This window comes from Eremothecium gossypii, chromosome IV, assembly GCF_000091025.4.
Source record: "Eremothecium gossypii ATCC 10895 chromosome IV, complete sequence".
In the NCBI taxonomy this organism is placed as follows: Eukaryota; Fungi; Ascomycota; class Saccharomycetes; order Saccharomycetales; family Saccharomycetaceae; genus Eremothecium; species Eremothecium gossypii.
In genome coordinates, this window is record NC_005785.6 from 499574 (window position 1) to 518403 (window position 18830).

The 18830-nt window shown below is 54.2% G+C and overlaps 12 protein-coding genes across 12 annotated transcripts; 7 read left to right on the plus strand and 5 right to left on the minus strand.

Annotated features, from left to right (window-relative positions):
* Positions 1-160: 160 nt before the first annotated feature.
* Positions 161-1222, minus strand: SPO73 (Spo73p; the record flags this gene model as incomplete). The annotated part of the gene is made up of 1 exon (NM_209344.2): positions 161-1222. One exon carries the CDS (start codon positions 1220-1222, stop codon positions 161-163), a length of 1062 nt encoding a protein of 353 aa, NP_983991.2.
* Positions 1223-2005: 783 nt separating this feature from the next.
* Positions 2006-2953, plus strand: CST6 (Cst6p; the record flags this gene model as incomplete). Its single annotated transcript, NM_209345.2, has 1 exon — positions 2006-2953. One exon carries the CDS (start codon positions 2006-2008, stop codon positions 2951-2953), a length of 948 nt encoding a protein of 315 aa, NP_983992.2.
* Positions 2954-3595: 642 nt separating this feature from the next.
* On the plus strand, positions 3596-4366 carry MEI4 (Mei4p; the record flags this gene model as incomplete). Its single annotated transcript, NM_209346.2, has 1 exon — positions 3596-4366. The coding sequence occupies one exon, from the start codon at positions 3596-3598 to the stop codon at positions 4364-4366; it is 771 nt and encodes a 256-aa protein (NP_983993.2).
* Positions 4367-4523: 157 nt separating this feature from the next.
* Positions 4524-5642, minus strand: CKA1 (casein kinase 2 catalytic subunit CKA1; the record flags this gene model as incomplete). The annotated part of the gene is made up of 1 exon (NM_209347.1): positions 4524-5642. One exon carries the CDS (start codon positions 5640-5642, stop codon positions 4524-4526), a length of 1119 nt encoding a protein of 372 aa, NP_983994.1.
* Positions 5643-5858: 216 nt separating this feature from the next.
* Positions 5859-6683, minus strand: CAP2 (F-actin-capping protein subunit beta; the record flags this gene model as incomplete). The annotated part of the gene is made up of 1 exon (NM_209348.1): positions 5859-6683. The coding sequence occupies one exon, from the start codon at positions 6681-6683 to the stop codon at positions 5859-5861; it is 825 nt and encodes a 274-aa protein (NP_983995.1).
* Positions 6684-7118: 435 nt separating this feature from the next.
* ERG28 (Erg28p) lies at positions 7119-7562 on the plus strand (the record flags this gene model as incomplete). The annotated part of the gene is made up of 1 exon (NM_209349.1): positions 7119-7562. One exon carries the CDS (start codon positions 7119-7121, stop codon positions 7560-7562), a length of 444 nt encoding a protein of 147 aa, NP_983996.1.
* Positions 7563-7705: 143 nt separating this feature from the next.
* Positions 7706-9082, minus strand: BCY1 (cAMP-dependent protein kinase regulatory subunit BCY1; the record flags this gene model as incomplete). Its single annotated transcript, NM_209350.1, has 1 exon — positions 7706-9082. The coding sequence occupies one exon, from the start codon at positions 9080-9082 to the stop codon at positions 7706-7708; it is 1377 nt and encodes a 458-aa protein (NP_983997.1).
* Positions 9083-9301: 219 nt separating this feature from the next.
* Positions 9302-11716, minus strand: IRC5 (putative ATPase; the record flags this gene model as incomplete). The annotated part of the gene is made up of 1 exon (NM_209351.1): positions 9302-11716. The coding sequence occupies one exon, from the start codon at positions 11714-11716 to the stop codon at positions 9302-9304; it is 2415 nt and encodes an 804-aa protein (NP_983998.1).
* Positions 11717-12325: 609 nt separating this feature from the next.
* RSC8 (Rsc8p) lies at positions 12326-14050 on the plus strand (the record flags this gene model as incomplete). Its single annotated transcript, NM_209352.2, has 1 exon — positions 12326-14050. One exon carries the CDS (start codon positions 12326-12328, stop codon positions 14048-14050), a length of 1725 nt encoding a protein of 574 aa, NP_983999.2.
* A 518-nt stretch (positions 14051-14568) lies between these two features.
* YKE4 (Zn(2+) transporter YKE4) lies at positions 14569-15747 on the plus strand (the record flags this gene model as incomplete). Its single annotated transcript, NM_209353.1, has 1 exon — positions 14569-15747. The coding sequence occupies one exon, from the start codon at positions 14569-14571 to the stop codon at positions 15745-15747; it is 1179 nt and encodes a 392-aa protein (NP_984000.1).
* A 311-nt stretch (positions 15748-16058) lies between these two features.
* AGOS_ADL095W (ADL095Wp) lies at positions 16059-17546 on the plus strand (the record flags this gene model as incomplete). Its single annotated transcript, NM_209354.2, has 1 exon — positions 16059-17546. One exon carries the CDS (start codon positions 16059-16061, stop codon positions 17544-17546), a length of 1488 nt encoding a protein of 495 aa, NP_984001.2.
* A 340-nt stretch (positions 17547-17886) lies between these two features.
* ATG45 (Atg45p) lies at positions 17887-18666 on the plus strand (the record flags this gene model as incomplete). Its single annotated transcript, NM_209355.1, has 1 exon — positions 17887-18666. One exon carries the CDS (start codon positions 17887-17889, stop codon positions 18664-18666), a length of 780 nt encoding a protein of 259 aa, NP_984002.1.
* Positions 18667-18830: the final 164 nt, after the last annotated feature.

Below are 18830 nucleotides of genomic sequence, written 5' to 3' on the forward strand. Positions count from 1 at the left end.
CTTATATAGTGCGGCTGTCACAGCCTTGTCGCAGCCAGCTCGGCGGCTATGCTGGGCTTGGCACGCCTATGCGACGTCACTAAAACGTTACTGACACATTATTATGGTGTGTGGGTGTTATGTTGGCCCAAGCCCACTGCTATATAAATGCTGTGCTATGCTACTGTTGCGTGCTGCCTCTTTGCCTCTGGTTGGCGGGTGTGCGGCCCATCTTCTGGGTCGTGGTTTGGCTCTCTGTCTGCCCCGTATCCATGAGAAGCCCATGTATCCAGCGCTCCAAAAACTTGCGCCGCGAGACGTCGAACTGGAAACTTGAAAGGATCTTGCCAGTGAAGCCGGAGTTGGGGTCGCGTACGATGCGGCACATGTCGCGGTGTTGTGTCGGGGTCATGCCTTGCACGAATTCCTCGAGCGCCTCGAACTTCTGGCGATCCAAAGGAAGCTTGTCAATCTTTCGCACGAGCTGCGCTAGCTCCTCTGCAAAGCGGCCGTTGCCGCCCTCGTACAACGCGCTGAACTCCTGCCGCGTATAGGAGCCAAGCATGCACGCGGTGTCGGCGCGGTCCTCGTCACGCTTCTCGTCGTCCTCCTCAGCGATGGGGCTCTGTGGCTCTGTATGGCGCGCAGCTGCCCACCCTGCGCGGCCGGCGGAGCCCGTGCGATGCATTGCGGAGCGCGCGCCGCGGCTGCCGGCGCGCGCGCCCGGGCCGGACGTCTGCCCGAGGTGCTCGCTGCGTGTCGGGAGCCGCACCCAGAAGCGCTTGCGCACAAACCCGCTCTTGCCCTTCCAGTACTTACTGCGAAACGACCAGCTGTAGCACCAGCCCTGGTCGTCGATGTCGTACTGGCCACGGTAGTCCATCGACACAAACCACGCAAACTCGTCGTCGCTGCCGCCGCTGGCTGGGCGCCCGCGTAGCCGCCCGGTGCCCTCTGCCCCGAGCGTGCCCGTGTAGCGGAAGTGCAAAGGAAGCAAGAGCTTGTTGTTTGTGTTGCCGTAGTAGTTCGACGTCGTCGTCGATATGGGCTGCTGTTCCTTTTCCGTGTGGAACTGCGGCGGGTCCACCTTGGGGATAAGTAGCTTGTTCGAGAAGAACGGGTACCCGAATAGCGTGATACCGCGCTGGTTCTCCACGATGATGTGCTCCGATACGCCCTGTAGCTCGCACGCCGACCTGCCCTTTGCCCTTTCGGCCTGTGCCCGGCTGCCTGCGGAACTCATCTTTGTGCGAGTGCCCCGGGCAGTAGGCAGGAGACTCCATAGTCCTGCCCGCCTCTTGAGCTGCTTGCGCCCAGACGCCCCGTCAATTCTATGCGCGCGTCGCGACGCTAGCGTACCAGACCACACGTTCGCGTAGCCGTGCAGTCACCGCCGTCGCGATCTCGCGCCAGCCGCGCGGAGACCGCCCGCAGCCCGCACTACGCGTAGGGACAAGACTGCGCGTGTCGGCCTGACCGGAGGACGTATACAAGGAGAGCTAGAGGCTCGCCGGCATGCTATATATTGGTGATCTTGTGGTCGCTGGCGCTCAGCTACCGATCGAAAAAGAAAGTCATCTTGGTCAGGGCCCCTTTAGAAAAAATGCATGCTCAGCTCGCTGTATATTATAAAGCATGCCATCCGAAGCCCTCACCGGCAGGGACGTAAGCGTAGCGGTTAGGCTCTATATCAGCTGGAACTTTCGTTGAAACAATTTTGTGCGTTTGCTACAGTGCGCCTATTGCAAGCGGAATGGTTCAGCAGGAAGGAACCGTCCTGACAAATGGACAGCGGTTTGATAACAGAGAGACTGCAGGCGAACACAGGCCTAAGCAGACACTGAGGACGCAGGATGTGGGACCGCAATACGCAGCAGCAGTTTATGGGCATGTGCATGGCCTGGGAGCAGCCGGGGGCCGGCAAGGCTTGACGCACGAGGAAAATATGGTCCCGGCAGGCTATCCGCTGCGAGCGCCGCTCGGCGAGGGCTCCAAGGTGGAGGCGCGGGGAATAGAGAAGGAGCAGATGCGGGCGGCGGGCGGTGTGCATGCGGTGCATGCAGCGGCGCAGGGGCACTACGGCGTGCCACCCGCGACATATATGTCGGATCCGGTCATTCAGGAGTCGCTCTCGCCGTTCTTCCAGCCCGTGGGGATCGACGTGACTCGGCTGCCACTGACGAACCCGCCGATATTCCAGTCATCGCTCGCGTCATACAACGGCCCCCCGCAGCGGCGCCGCATCTCCATATCCAATGGACAGATCGGACAGTTGGGGCACATGGGCCAGCTGGACGACGAGGACGTGATGGAGAGCATATACGATCTGCAGCCGCCGCCGCTGCCCCAGCGCCGCAACGGGGCGAAGCCGTTTTCGAAGCCGGTGGTATCGCACGAGCAGTTTCTGGCGAGGCAGCACCCACCGTCATATCAGGCTGCCTATGTTGATGTCGCGCCGGGCAAGCCGGCAGAAGGCCACGGGGCCGCCTACGCCGGGAGCGTATCTTCTGCTCCGCTCCATCCCCACCCTGAGCAGCCCCTGACTCGGCCTGCACACGTGCTTGATGCCATGGCAAGTGGGCCGGACTTCCCGCGTGCTGCATCCTCCTCGTCGCTGCCCACCCTGTATGACGCGCCGCCAGGAACTGCGGCCTGGAAGCGTGCGCGCTTGCTTGAGCGCAACCGCATTGCCGCATCGAAGTGCCGGCAGAGGAAGAAGATCGCGCAGCTGCAGCTGCAGAAAGATGTGGATATTCTGACGAAAGAGAACAAGGAGATAAGGCGCGAACTCGAGTACTACCAGAAGCTGGTATCGAAGTTCAAACGCTTTATTGAATTGCATATGGAAACGTGTAATGGAAGCAATGGCGGTGTGCAGATAATAGAGGAGATGTTGAAGATTGATCACAGTATAGTCGGCCAAGAAAATGACAGTGGAGATAAGCGTGACACTTCCGAAGAAGCACCAATCTGAAGTTACTGGTTTGACTCGCCCGAGTTATGCTTGAAGTATAGAGCCATGTGCGAGCTAAATCCGCAATTGGGATCTGGACTGGAACTCAAGTTTTGTAGTTAATTATGTTGATGGATAACTTTTTTCGTACTGTACCTCGGCGGCTGACCTCCTACAAATCATTGCCGCTGTGCATTCCGTAGCAACATACCCATAGAGTACTAAATCTAAAATGTTTATGTTGGACGTTGATTTATGCATCGTATGTTCTAAACTATTTGGTGCTGTTGGCAGGCAGGCAGTGTGACTAACTATCAGCATGCATTGGCAATCATAAAACACCGCAACAAGCCACTATGGCAAAATCTTCACGCGGACAATCACTGCGCTGCTGCAGCCTATCCCAGGCTGGAATCGATATATGCAAACCGCTGTGCAACACCTGTCGGGGTGTCTGCTGCGGAGCACGCCACTGCGCCCGCGGCTAAACGCAAGCGAACCGTCACCGCTGTGCGAGCGCCATCGCTCGCTGAGCACCCAAACTACTCCTATCTGGAGCCCGCGTTGGACTATGTAGACCGCTGCGGTGTCTATGATGTGCTGGGAGAAGAAGCTGTGGGGGGGCTGCGGACTGTCAGCGCGGGCGTCGGCTCGCAGAGGGTGATGGCGTGGGTTCTGTCGAGCTACCGCAGGGCACGGTGGCTATGGCTTCTACCGGATCTCGGCGCAGATACCAAACGCATGGCTAGAGGGCTGCAGACCTTCATCGTTAGCCATTATGCGTTCCATGCGGGGGCAGAAGCAATGGTGAAATACGTAACGCACACGTTGTATTATAAGTTCATGCTTGAGCTGTGGGATACATCGCACGAGCAGCTGCAGAGTGGCAAATATTACGGGCACGAGTTCAGCCGGTATGGTCCTGAGGCTCTTAACAGGAGCGCTTTGTGCAAGGAGCAGCGTCGCATGGCTCTTGTCATTCTCAAAATACGCAGCCAGCGAAATCGAGGGAAAGGCCCAGCGGTGCGATGCGTGATGTTCATGCTACAGATTTTGGAGAGCTTGGCGCGTAGCTATGTAAAGCTCTCAAGGAGAAAGGCACCACATGCTGGAATGGAGACAGTGGGGCTCCAGAAGGCTTACCTGCAGATCTATGAAAGGCGAACGAAAACGTTCAATGACAAATACATGGTGGAGATATGCAACATCCTAAGGCGACATGAAAACAGCGTCAAGGCCCTGGAACTCATGATCAAGGAGACATTAAAATTCCTACAATCTCTAGACTGGAAGAGCTTGCACCTCAATCAAAAGGATTGTGATGAGCTAGCGAGTTACCGCAAATTTATTCAGTGTTCATTACTACTTACGGATAACACTAGCCTGATCGCAGGCTGCAGGTTGGTAATTAGTAAGTGGCCAACAAAACCATAACGGCTGGACAGCAGGTGGATCGGTCCCAATATTTCCTGTAGTTCTATAGCTGTTCTCAACATCGTTGCTCTAGTCGATAGGAAAGAGATTTTAATAAAAAGTATACACAGCAAATAAAACGGCAAATTCTTCCAGCACTTACAATGGTACAGTACAATCACAACTTATATTCACCGTTCCGTATTGGTGCAAACCAAGGATGCTGCATAGCCTCTCTAGCAGTCAACCTTTCGTGATGGTCATACTTTAAAATGTTGTCAATCAAATCTATAATCTCTTCATTATCGCACAAATGTCTATTAGCGTCATTGATAAACCTCTTCCAAGGTCTCCTAATGTACTGGTCCATATCCATGAATTCGCGAGGAAGGGTTATCTGGTACTTCACCAGATATTTCTCAAAGTCCTCGCTACCAAGAACGCGAACGATCTTGACTAGCTGATCTGTGTTGCTCCTGCCGTGAAAAAAGGGTTCCTTCATAAATACCATGGAAGCAAGCATAGTTCCGAGGGACCATAGATCCAGAGAGTAGTCATACATTCTATAATCAACCAGCAGTTCCGGTCCCTTGAAGAACCGCGAAGCTACCCGTGCATTATACTCCTCTTTAGGGTGGTATAGTTCGGCTAGGCCCCAGTCAATCAGCCGCAGCTTGCGTTGCTTATGGTCGATCATCACGTTGTGAGGCTTCACATCCCTGTGCATAATGCCCATCGAGTGGCAGTAGTCTAGCGCCTTCAGCAACTCAAACATGTAGTACCGAATGTCCATATCCGAGAACGTCGGATACAATATGCGGAAGTCGACGTTATCCACGTACTCGAACACCAACGCCGGAGTCCGGGAAATGGGGTCCTTAATCACATCCAACAGGTGGATGATGTTCTCGTGTCCGTTGTGAGGCATCGTGTATACCTGATCATACCGGTTGTAGACGCGCACCTCTGCACTGCGGTTGCTGTAGTACGTTTCCTTGTCAAATCCCGCAGCCGCCCGTTGCTCGCTCGCCAGGTTCATCAACACTTTGATCTCCCGCTTGATCTTCTTTTTCTTCACAGGCTTCAACATCTTCACCACTACCTTGCTGCGGCTCGACAGCTGAACTCCCTGAAACACCTCCGAGTACTTTCCATGACCCACCTTGGTCTCGATCTCGTACTGGCTGTTGTTCGCCCTCCAGTCGATCGTAGTATTCTCGTAGTCCCAATACTCCTCCCCAAGAGGAGCCAGCACTCGTGTGTACACACGCGCCTCACTGCAGACCCTAGACTTCATCCTACGTCTACACTGACGCTGTCGAATCCTTTCAACGCTTCAGCAGGTACCGAAAGACGTAGACTTAGGTAGCTCCTGCGAAACCTGGACGATAGCGCATGAAACTGAAATGAAACAGCTGCCCAAAAATTGGTGACACCATGGTCCGTGTCACGTGATATTTAAAATAAAGCGAAGAGCAGCTGACACAGCTGGTCGGCTACGTACGTAGAAGGACTAGAGGCCCTGTAGGCCCTTGATTAAATCCTGGTGCTTGTCCCGGTTGACCTGGAGGGACTCTGCCGCGTCATTGCGGAGCTCATGGTACACATCCTTCGTCTTGTCGAAGTAGACTACCTCCAGGAGATTGCGCATCTGGCCCTCCACCTCTTCGATCGCAGAGCCCAAGTTCGTAACGTGCGTAATGTGGGTCCTTTCCTCGGAGCCAGAAGGCAGCGATGCGGTCTTCTCCGTCTGGCGAGTGAGGTTCCCCGAGAGTGCGACTGCATTGGCATCTTTGAGCCGTAGGATGATGGTTGTGGTAATGCGGTAGACTACCTCGTGGCTCCCCTCATGCAAGACCTCAAAGACGTGGATGCTGTCCCAGTGGCTGGTGCTCTGGGCGCCCTTCTTAAAGAGCACGACGCCCGCAAAGTCGTCCGCAGCGTCGTCCACGCTCCACATGTAGACCGAAGACACGCCGCCCTCGTAGTAAAGGTCGCGGTAGATGTCCATGGAGTCGTTGGCAAGGACCTCCAGCCTGCGGAGCGCGTCCGACGGAAAAGGACTCTCGGCGAGCTCCTCGGCGGATAGCCGCGGGAAGTACTCGTTGGACCACGGCGAACGGTGCGAGTCAATGTCCCGGTTATAGTCACAGCAGAGGAACTCGCGCCCGGAGCAGCTGGGGTCTGCCTTGACGGTAAGGGGCGTGTCGACGGAAGACAATAGATCCGCCGCAAGCGCAGGCTCCAGCTCTATCAGCGCCTGCAGATTCGATTCTAGATTCTCGAGATCTAACCGGCGGAGCAGGTCCATGGCAGCATCGTACTTCTCTTCAGACATAGGCGGCAATTGACTTTATGGTATTCGTTTTGTCGGTGCTACCTAGGGGACGTATTTGTACAAGTGGTGCTCCGCCATGCCGTTTCTTACTTAAACGAAGGCAAACACGCAGGATAGAACGCCATCATTCAAACGACTGGAACAGGCGTAGTAGCGTACGTGGAGGCCTACTCGTCCAGACCTGCTGGAGTGGCCGCTGGATATTTAGTCACGTGACTCGGCCGTATGTGGAACACTCGAACTGCACCTCCAGAAGTGTGTTTCGGCTACGTGACTGCAGTGTGCTATACGAGCAGGCGCTCGGTACCAGCGCTTTATCACGCGCTTCGCGGGCGTATTTCTCGCTTACAGTGATAAAAGCAAAAATTGTAGGGTATCCCCATAACGTCAGCGAGACCGACGGTTTGAACAATCAGCGTGTCGGTTTGAGACGCAATGTGGAGCTTTAATTATCTATTGACGCAGTCGCGCGGCATCCTCGGCAGCCTTCCTCCTGGGAAGCTACCATCCTGGCTGCTATTCATCTCAGTTGTATCTGTGTTCAATTCGGTTCAGACGTACATCAACAAAGAGCTGACGAGGCGTGTATACGAAAATAAACCCTCCGAAACGACAGACCTGAGTGCGCGGACATTTGGTACGTGGACATTGCTCTCCAGCGTGATACGGTTGTACGGGGCGTTCTACCTGTATGACGAGCGCATCTTTCAGCTGACCTTTATTACGTACTCGATTGCTCTATTGCACTTCGGAAGCGAGTGGCTCATCTTCAGGACATGCAAACTGGGGAAAGGCTTCATGGGGCCACTATTGGTAGCCACGACGTCTCTGGTGTGGATGTACAACACTAAGGAGTACTACACCGGTCGCGGGTGGTAGGTCCACCTGTCGGGATTTATATGTATATATCTAAATGGTATATTACTTTACCACGACTTACAACATAAAACTGATAACACATACAATGCAGGAACAAAACGGCCTGCGGTTAAGACAAGGTTGTGTGCTGAAACGAGAGGCTGCTAGCGCTTGTCAGCACGCGTAGGGTCGTTGAGCCGCAGCACCTCGACTACCGGGCCCAAAAGGCGCTGGAAGCCGCTCTTGCCCAAGGTGGCCACCTTCAACTTAGTTGTCGCCGTCACTGTCGCTTGGCGAGGCAAATCGTTGAGAAGCGCCACCTCGCCGAAGTAATCACCCTTCTTCAGATGTTGTACGACACCGACGCCCCTTTTGGAGACATCTGCTTCGCCGTACTCGATCAAATAGAAGTTCTCTCCCACATCGCCCTCTGATATCACCTGTTGGCCGGCCTCGTAGTATTCCGTCTCGAGAGCGTCCGCTAGCTTGGCGCGGTCGTAGTTGGAAAGGGACTTCAGCAACGGCATCGACTTCAAAAAATCATCGTACAGCAGCCGCTTCTTAAAGGATCCGCTGAGGAGAATTCTTCTGAAGGTCAGTCTATCCAATGCCCATAATACACAATCAGTGGCAGCTACGGCTGTCACTGCCCTAGGACTGTTGTACATCAATGCTAATTCCCCAAAACATGAGCCCGGCCCATAAGTATTCACCTTGCGGTCGTCAAGGAAAAAGTCCACGGTGCCCTTCTCCACAATGTAGAAGTAATCACCTTCGTCGCCTTGACGAATTATCTCCTGGCCCTTCGAGACGAGCTTCTCCTCGAGGGAATTGATAACTAAAGTTTTTGAATCCGAATCCAATTTATTGAATAAAAAGTTCTTTCCGACTGCGCTTTCCAACCCCTTTAGTTGTTCGCGTGTCTTCTCAGTGTAGTTCTCTGGCGTCCAGTCACTGAAGTGGTCCGGCTTTAGTGTCTCCCCGCTTACCGAGGTCCGTCTTTCAGCGTTGAAGTTCATGGGTAGCGGCTTCGAGTTCACACCAGACTTCCTTGGTACGTTACGCTGTTTCAATATAGAGGATACTTCTGAAGCTTTCGGGTCAAAGTCTGTCTGCGCCTCCTTTTGCGCTTCCTGGCCCATGTTATAACCTCCTTGAAACAGCCCGGCCCCTGGCTCCCTTGAAAAACTGGTGTGCGGGTCACATGAGTCGTGACCGTGTTTGTTATCATCATATATATGTCTCGAGTGAGGATCGTGCTCCACAAAGGGTAACTTGAACATCACGTCCTCATCCTCGCCCGTTTTGCGCGCGTCCGGAGATCCTGCTGCCCTGTTTGCGCCGCAGCCCTCTGATCCAGGAAATAGTACAACGCCCTTGGATAATGCCAGGGATTCCTGACTCCTAACGAAAAGCCTCTCCTCTTCTAATTTCTTATTAAAGTAGTTAGCTGCAAACTGTAACAAATCCCCCGGCCGTCTTTGCTCCACTTCTTTCTGGAATGCGTCCAGTAGGTCACGGTGTTCCTGTGATAAAACCATCGAGTAGTTTGTTGTGTGATGCAGAAAACCTGCCTATAGCGGAACCAAAATGCTCTAGTAGTGTGACGGCACCGTTTTATCCAGTTTGCTAAGCAGCTGCCCTAGGTTAGGGAGAGTAGAAAGTGTCATTGGACCCGAATTTCCTTCTGCGCGCGGCGAACGACGTTAAATGTGATTCACGTGATCACGCTACTGGGGCTAACTACCAATTGAGACAGGCTAGTTGTCGAAGCCTGAGGAGGTCTCGAAAAGCTTGATGTGAGGATACTCGGTGTCAGTTATCTTGTATGCCTGTATTGATCTGTCCGTGAGAACCTCGAGCTCTTCGTCCGTCAATGGCCCCGCGCTAGAGAAGCTAAAGGTTGACTCGGAGTCTAGCAGAAGTTTCGAGAGCTCTTGGACAAGTTCTCGAGCATTGTTGTTGGACGCAGTCTGAGTCCCCAGCGTCAGGAATGAATGCTCATTCAAAGCTAGTTTTTTGAGCGTGCTGAACTTTCCCATCTGAATAACAAGCTGTTCCAGTTTACGCTTGTTAGTAGCGCGGGCAAGGATAACACTCTCGACAGTCTTGTCACAGTAGAGCCGGTACACTATGACAGGATGTTGCTGGCCAATGCGGTGTGAGCGGTCCATTGCCTGCAAATCTACCTGCGGGTTCCAGTCATTGTCGAAAAGTATGACTGAATCCGCGGCGGTGAGATTGATACCAAGACCTCCGGCACGTGTGGAAAGAAGGAACAAGCTATGTGGTGAGCCCTTCTCGCTAAAGCTGTTTATCTGTTCCCTGCGTGTTTCGTTATCCATGGATCCATCAATACGACAAGCGCTGTAATTGTTGAGTTCGCACCAATCCTCGATGAGGTCCAACATGCTGACAAACTGGGAGAATATTAGCACCTTGTGTTTCGCCGCTAGCAGCCGGGGTAGAAGCTGTTGCAGTATCTGCAACTTTCCCGAAGTCTGTAATAGAACCGGCAACTGCAAGTCTTCAGCTTTCAGGTAAGGGAAGTAGAACAGAAATGTAGAATCCACAATTTGACGTAGCTGCATCATGAGGTTTTGTAGACGCTTATTGCGAAGCTCCTTGTGAATGTGTTGTTCATATAGCTTCTCCATATCCGTGATAACCTTGGAAGCCTGTATTTCCTCGTCGCTCGTTTTGTAATCTATGAACTCACGTATCGTCTTATTGGACACAGACCCGATATGCTCCCGATTTAACGTGAAGAATTCCTTGATGGCTTGCGTAAAAACTGTTCTTTTCAACTTCCCAGCAAGCGCCATCTTATAGAACCTTGTCTGCAGTGGTGTCAGCGGACAATTGATAATGTATTCTCGCTTCGGGGGTAGAGCATCGGCAAGAACAACCCTTTTCAGACGGCGAAGCAGGAATGGCTTCAGGATCGTATGTAGATTCGTGACGAGGTTTTTCTCGAGTTCCTCGCCAATAATCTTATCCCAGCGTTGGGAAGACGTCTTTAAGTCAAGATCACTGAAATCAAACCATTTACTGAAGATCTCAAAGTCAGCGAAAACGTCTGGGAGAATAAAGTTCAGTAAGGACCACAACTCGGCCAGGTTGTTCTGCAGAGGGGTCCCAGTGAGCAATAGCCGATTGAAAGTATTAATGCGTTTTAGCTCTCTGATCAATTTGCAGTTAATATTCTTCAGCCTATGGCCCTCGTCCACAATCAGGAATTTCCACTGGTGCGACAGTATTACATTCATGTCGCGCATTACTATCTCATAGGACGTGACTACAACTCCTTCTCCGCTGTTCTTACGAAAGAATTCTTTGAGAATGGCGTGCCGCTTCCCCGGTCCGTCCGCACTATAGTACTTCAAAACAGGAATACTGGGCGCAAACTTCTCAAACTCGGTAATCCAGTTATCGACGACACTTAGCGGCGCTGTAACCAGAAATGGACCCCGGGTATCCATCTCATAAATGAATGCAAGCAATGCAATGCTCTGAATAGTCTTTCCCAGCCCCATCTCATCTGCCAGAATCCCATTAAGCCCATTTTCATATAGCGTAATGAGCCAGTTGACACCTTCTACCTGGTACGGTTTGAGCGTGCAATTACGTACCAGCGTGGGCTGCTGGATCGAAGGCTCGGGCTGCTTCTCATCCGCCGGCTGCTGCTTCGACCGTTTAAAGAATTCCACAACGGTTTTCGGCTTCTTGCGCGCAGGCCCTGGCGCGGCCGCACTACTGGCTTGCTCGCTCTGGCGCTCCTGGGCCCGGTGCAGCAGCGTGTCCGCGATGATGCCTGAGTACACCTTGCTCTGGCGCACAAACTCCTGGAGCCGGTCGACGCGCTCTTGCACGGCATACGCGTCAAGGTCTTTTTCTGTGTCCTGGGCGTCTTCTGAAGCGGCTGCCGCAGACTTCTCGGCGCGCCTACGGTTCATGTCAAGCTCGGCATCAAGCTCGGCATCTCCCTCGGCATCCGAGTCCAGTGTAATATCCAGCTCCACTTTCTCGTCCTCCAACCACGTCGCGGTCGCGTCCTTGATGATGTCCACCTCATCTGATGAAGATGCCTCAACCTCATACAGAAAGTTCTGATCTTGCTCACGATAATCTACCCGCACCCCCGACTTCGCTGCTCTCGTTCTCAACCTCGTCATCGCTTCGCACAGCCAATACTCCGTGGCCCGGACGTATACTTCGCCCAGTGAAACGTAGAGTCAAAAAATTGCACTGCCGTACGCGATTGCGCAGTAATCGTGATCCTGCCAGAAGGGCTTCCCATCTGCAAATCACTAAAATATCCTAAGCGGTAATTATAGAGAGCATGGTATGTACTAGTAGCCCAGTAATAGAGGATACCATCACCTACGAGCAAACAGTATGCCACTCTTGTCCGACTGCGACTGCAGCGCCTGGATTTCACTTTTTCAAAGTGTAAGCCATCTTTCAATTTTAATATTGGAACGTGAACGGAATGAGCCAAAATCGGTCCATGTAGCCGCTGCGCTTACGCATCGGTCATAGCGACCGATTGAACGTAGCTGAATGAGTGTCCATTATGTAGTGCTCTTCGGCAGACGAAGGGTAGAGATATCAAATATCACTACAAACGAAGGATACTGGTGGCTGATGTTGAAAAATTGGCTCTTAACTCTCTGTATCGAGGATACACAACCCAGCTGTGGACTCTAAGCGGGGTTAGCAGAGCGAAGAAGCCGTTTGAAAGCTATTAACGGGGAAAAGTAGCGTGGCATACTCTTTATACGATGAGCGAGCCAATGGATGTCCAGGATGGCAATATTGACAACGCTGGCGATGGAACGCTTTCGTCGGGCAACACGGGCAGCGTGAATCCATCTGTACCTGTGCTGCCACATCTGCAACAGCAGCAGCAGCAGCAGGAACAACCCAAGATCGATTACGAGCAGGAGGCGCAAAAATTGGAGGACAAGGCGGCGCGCTTCTTAGCGAAGCAGGCGCACCCGGTGATCGTGCCGTCGTTTGCCTCGTGGTTCCAGTTCAACGAGATCCATGAGCTGGAGCGTCGCGCGTTGCCCGACTTTTTCAACGACTCGGTGCGGTTCAAGACGGCCAAAGCGTACAAGGATGTGCGCAACTTCATGATCAACACGTACCGGCTCTCTCCGTACGAATATCTCACAGTGACGGCAGTGCGGCGGAACATCGCGATGGACGTGGCGTCGATTGTGAAGATCCACAAATTTCTGGAGGAGTGGGGCCTCATAAACTACCAGATTGATCCGCGGTCGAAGCCGTCGCTTCTGGGACCGGCGTTTACCGGTCATTTTCAAGTGGTACTAGACACCCCACAGGGTCTGAAGCCGTTTGTACCGCCGGAGGTTGTTGAGCTGCCCTCAGATGCTACAGCGTCCGCGCCCGCTTCGGGTTCTGCGGCGGCATCCGCAGCGCCTGCAACTGCGGAGACAAACTCGACTGACGAGGAGCCGGTGCCAGGATCGAACACAAACACATTCAGCTCCGCACCCAAGGTCAAAATGGAATTTAAGCAACCGAAGCCGTTTCCCGTCAATCTCTCACTTCGGAAAAATGTTTATGACTCCGTGCACGACTTCAACGCTTTGCGCTCGCAGCAGCAACAGTCCAAACAAATCCACAAGACATATGTGTGCTTCACATGTGGCAATGATGCTGTCGGCGTTCGCTACCATAACTTGCGTTCCGGAGACACGAGCCTGTGCTCTCGCTGCTTCCAGGAGGGCCATTTCGGCGCAAACTTTCACGCGTCAGACTTTATTAAACTAGAGAATATGATACACGGAAACAAGAGCTGGTCCGATCAGGAGCTATTGTTGTTGCTTGAGGGAATTGAGATGTATGAGGACAACTGGGAGAAGATAGTAGATCATATCGGCGGCTCCAAGACGCTGGAAGAGTGTGTCGAGAAGTTCCTGACCCTGCCGATTGAAGATAAATACATCAATGAGGTGACCCCGCAGAGCGTCAAGAGAACCAAAGGCCCTCAAGTATTGGACACGAAGGATGCCGTCACTGCGACCATCCAGGCTCTATTGAACGGTCTCAATGACAAGGTGCTTGACGAAGACATTCCGGAGTCCGCTATGCAGATATCCTCGAAGTATCTGGATGAAGCCCACATCCTCACCCATGATCTTGTGCAGCTAACGCTAGAGAAGCTAGACCTGAAGTTCAAACAGCTGGACGCTGTAGAAGTCGCGCTCAAAGCCGAACGCGACAAGTTCTCTCGTGAAACCGAAAAGCTGCGCAACGACAGATTGTCGCTAAGCAAACAGGTTTCAGATATCAACAAAGACCTGGCTCAGCTCAACATATCGAAGAAACTCGTCCTACCTTCTGAGCAGGCGGATTCCGGGGTTGCGTTAGTCGAGAAAGAATCCGGAACGAACGAGGAATTCAAGAAATTGGCTCAACAAGACTTAGAAAGTGTATCTAAGGCACAACCACAACTGTACAAGCCGTGGTCGTTGTAATTAATATACTATATGTAATTTATACTCCCTAATAAACGACGACAACTCTACTTGACCAGCAACGTCTGCCTTCGGGAACTCCGATTGCAAAATAATGGCACAATGTATGGGTGTATATGTGTAGTTTTAAGTAACGTCCGGTGTAGAGCTAAGCACAATTTGGAAACAAACCGGAATAGAAACGCGCTGGAAACAAAAAAGAACCAACGTGTCCTTCCTCAGTGCGACGGAGTACCGAGGCTGGGACGGAGCAGAACCAGGTTATAGGCTTGTGGAGCGGTATTGTGCTTTGACACACGCCCGAAATACCCAATTTACCGACTGGGCTTGGTCGCAGCGTATAAGCTAGAGAAAGTCATTGCAAAAATTGAGATACTACCATTAACCATTTGGAACAAGAACTAAATCTACCAAATATGTACGGGTCGCTACTAGCTACTCTGCTGTTGGCTATGCCAGCCGTGGCCCACGAGAAACATAACCATAATATTGAGTTAGGATACCTAAACGTGATTTTAATGCGCCACGTCTTCCCCTTTTCCGCAAGGTATAATGCACTCCTAGCGACAGTTTACCTGTCACTGATACCCTGCGCGCTTGCGTACCTCATCCCCGGGCTGCGGGCCAGCGGGCGGAACAGATCTTCGCTATTTCTACCACTCATGGTGTCCTTCGCATTTGGAGGGTTGATGGGAGACGTGTTCCTATGCTTGCTCCCCGAGGTTTTCCACTCCCACGAGCTTGATGGGGTAGAGCGCATCATGGAGATGATGCGGCGGCCGGACGAGCGCGTGGCCTCGGGATTGATCCGCATGGCGCACGAGCACACCCCGAATATGGCATTGGGCATGGCGGTCTTCGCCGGGTTTTTCCTCTTCCTCGCGGTGGATAAGACCCTCCGCATTGTGGGCGGAGACGACGCTAGCCTACACTCTCACAGTCACGCGCACGCGCACTCCCACAACGACGTCTCGTCACACGCGCAGCACGGAATTGGCGCCGCATGCACCCCCTCCAACGTGTTCTTGGAGGAGGCCGAGCAGACGCTGAAGAAACGGAACAAGAGCGATATCCTCCTGGAATCGGAGTCATCTGCGGAGCAGACCAGTGCGCCCGGGATGCCTGCCTCCGCTGCGACCGGCGCGCCGGTCTCGCAGTCTTTGCGCACCTCCATCTACCTCAACCTTGCGTCCGGTTTCATCCACAATCTCACAGACGGTGTCGCCATCGCCACCGCCTTCTACACCTCCAAGAGCGTCGGCGTCACCACCACCATCGCCGTCTTGATGCACGAGATTCCGCATGAGTTGGGCGACCTCGCGCTGTCGCTGTCCAGCGGCATGTCCTTCAGCTACGCCATGAAGTCCCAGCTGCTCACGTCTTTCGGCGCCCTGCTTGGGACTGCCGCCGGCTGCTTGCTGAACGAGTTCGCCCACCAGGAGCCCAAATCTTTCATTCCCGAAATCGGCCTTCTAACGAATACCTACTCCCGTAACACGTGGGGCCTCTCCATACCTCCGCAGGACTTGATTTTGCCCCTGACGGCAGGCGGGTTCCTATACATTGGCACCGTCGGCGTTGTGCCAGAGCTTCTACATACCACCTATCCTGACAACCCCTCGAAGGAATTGATGAAGACCATGCTGCAGGTCGTCGCAATTTTCGCGGGCTTTTCTTTGATGTCAGTGATGGCCTGAGCCCGCTTCTCGAGCGACAGACAGAGACACAACTGTCACACGCTGCGATGCAGCTTTATAGTTTTATGGACCTCTAGTAGCCTTGAACAGCGGTTCATTCCGCCTTTTGATGCAAGATCGCATCGGCATGACTGCCCCTCTAAAAAGAAAAGAAATTATCGAGATGTATTATCTACATAAAAAAAGCGAGCTCTACAGATTGAATGTCAGAGCATCACGCTTCTCCGGCTTAGCAAGCGATGGGACTGTTTTAGGCATTGTTTATATAAGTACAGCAGGCTCTACAGTGACATCATACTACTCTGCCCATCATGACCGGGGTAGGTGACCATGTTGTGGCGCCCGATTTTCCCATGAAGGCGATGTCGGAGCAGGTGCATGAGATAACGACTGAGTTCGGAAGTCCGGATCAGCCGGTATATGGCCAGGCGGAAGGGGCGGGCGGTACGAGCACGGGCAAGCTGGACGAGGCGGACAAGGACGGTTTTGTCTACCCGGAGGGCGGGACCAAAGCGTGGCTGGTGACGTTTGGGGCGATGCTGGGGATTTTGCCGACGTGGGGGATCTTCTTCGTGGCTGGGACCATCGAGAACTACATTGCGCACCACCAGCTGGCGCATGAGAGCACGTCGACGATCTCGTGGATTTTCTCAGTGTATAACTGCCTGGTGTTGAGCTCGGGGATCATCAGCGGGCTGTACTTCGACGTCGCGGGCGCGCAGCAGCCGCTGGCCCTGGGAACGGCCATCTTTGTCTGCGGGCTCATTGCAACGGCCAATTGCCATCACGTGTGGTCGTTTGTGCTTGCTTTTGGGGTGCTGACGGGCATCGGCTCCGGGATCGTGACCTCCCCGATGTTGGGCTCGGTCTGCCACTACTTCTACCGGCGCCGCGGGCTGGCCACGGCCGTTGCGATCAACGGGGGCAGTGTCGGGGGCGCGGTCTTCCCCATGATGCTGGAGGCGATGTTCCGGCGCGTGGGCTTTGAGTGGACGATGCGCGCCATGGCGCTGATTGCCCTGGTGTGCCTGGCGCTGGCCTTCGTCCTTGTGCGTGCTGACCCGTCCAAGCTGATGGTCAAGCCGCGCACGCAGAAGCCGCGCGCAGGGCCCCTGCGCCGCGTCGCGCGCACCGTGCGGGACTGCTTTGACTACAAGGCACTGGCTAACCCGGAGTACTTCTGGTGCACGCTCGCCACCAGCACCGCCGAGCTCAGCGCCGGCGCCGTGCTCACGTACCTGAGCTCCTACTGCGCTAAGGCCGGCTACGCCGAGGCCGACTCCTTCATCGTGATCACGATCCTCAACTCGCTCACGATCCTCGGCGGCATCCTCTTCAGCGTCGTCTCCGACCACTGGCTCGGCCACTTCAACGTCATGATCCTGATGAACGTCTCCATGGCCCTGTTCTCCCTCGCCATCTGGTTTCCCTTCGGCACCCGCGGCAGGGGCATTATGTACGCCTTCGCCGCGCTCTATGGCTTCTTCTACGGTTCCATGCTCAACCTGTGTCCAGTGTGCTGCAGCAAGATCTCCCGCACCGACGAGTTCGGCCGCCGCTACTCTACCATGTACGTCTTCGTCGGCCTATTCTTCTTCGCCGGCATCCCCATCGCCGGCGCCATCATCGGCCCCGGCTCCCTGGTCCGCTACCGCGCCTTTATCCTCTTCACGGCCGTCATGATAGCGTTTTCCGCGGGCTGCTTCGTTGTCAGTAAGACATACGCCCTGCACCGCTCGCGCGACGCCCGCTCCTCTCTGCTGGCTGCCGCGCGCCACCATTTGTTTACTATTTACTGACCTGCCGCGCTGCTGCGCAGGCCTACGCTATATAGTCTGCAATCACCGCTGTTTCTTTCCTCAGCTATTGCCCGGAGTTGGCAGCTCGCGATGAGGTCGCGGAGTGGCAATCTCTAAACGCTACGGATGGGAAAAAATCGGCGCTTGAGCGTCAGATAAATAGGGACGAGGATACTACCTCAATTAGTATCATGATCTAGATTTCAACTCTTTACGCGAGAGATCCAGCAACCTGTGCGAGCCTCGACCAGGAGACATCAAGCAGCATCGCGTGTATAGGTCCGGCAGAGACTTAGCAGATTATAGAGAATACGGACATAGAGCCGCACGACAGACACAGATGGCAGGGTTAGAGTTAGTTATCGCGGCTTCGCAGGTGGACTTTGAACGGGGGGACCACGTTACTGTGACCGGGGCGTTCGATGGGTGGCAACACGAAAAGCACATATTGCAGTACGACGAAGGCGCGCGGGCGTTCCGGGTGGAGTTGCCGTACAGCGGGGAGGAGGAGTTGGTGTTCAAATTCGTGCTCAACGGGAGCCAGTGGCTCACGGTCGGGTGCTTCGAGGCGATCACAGACCCCGAGGGGCACGTCAACAACCGGATTTTGTGCCGGGACTGGCTTCGGCCCGAGGAGCCGCTGCGCGAGTCCGTGGCGACGATGGACGACGTGACGATCGGGACGCCGGAGGCGGAGGTGCAGTCGCTGCAGCTGGACGCGAGCACAGAGCTGGCCAGCAGTGGCAGCAGCGAGTTCCACAGCGGCGTGAGCTGCGTGCACAGCAGCGACAGCGACTCGGACACGGAGGCGGCGATGCGCAGCATGCTCACGAGCGCCAGCTCCGCCGGCGGCGGCACATACAGCGGCCTGCTGGCGGGCGAGGACAGCGCGCAGCTGCCCGCAGCCGACTCGGGCGGCAGGCCGCCCCTGTCGTTCCCGGGCGACTACATCCACGTCGCCTCGCGCGGCGAGTGCAGCAGCTCCGAGGAGGTCGAGCTCTCCTCCTCCGTCACCGGCGACGACGACATGCGCTATTCACATGGGTCCGCAGACCCCCGACCCCGCCTGCAGGGCTTGCTGTCCGTCATCCGCGTCTTCAAGACGTACTGGAAAGGCTAGTATCCTGCCCTCGCTAACAACTCGCTCCCTCAGTTCTGCTTATCGGTTTCGTGGCTAACACTTTGATAGAGTAATAACCAGAACGACTGCTGGCCGCGGCGAACCCTGTTCCTCGCCCCGTCGCGCCCGTAGGGCCGTCCGGTATCTGGCAATGCCGTTTGATT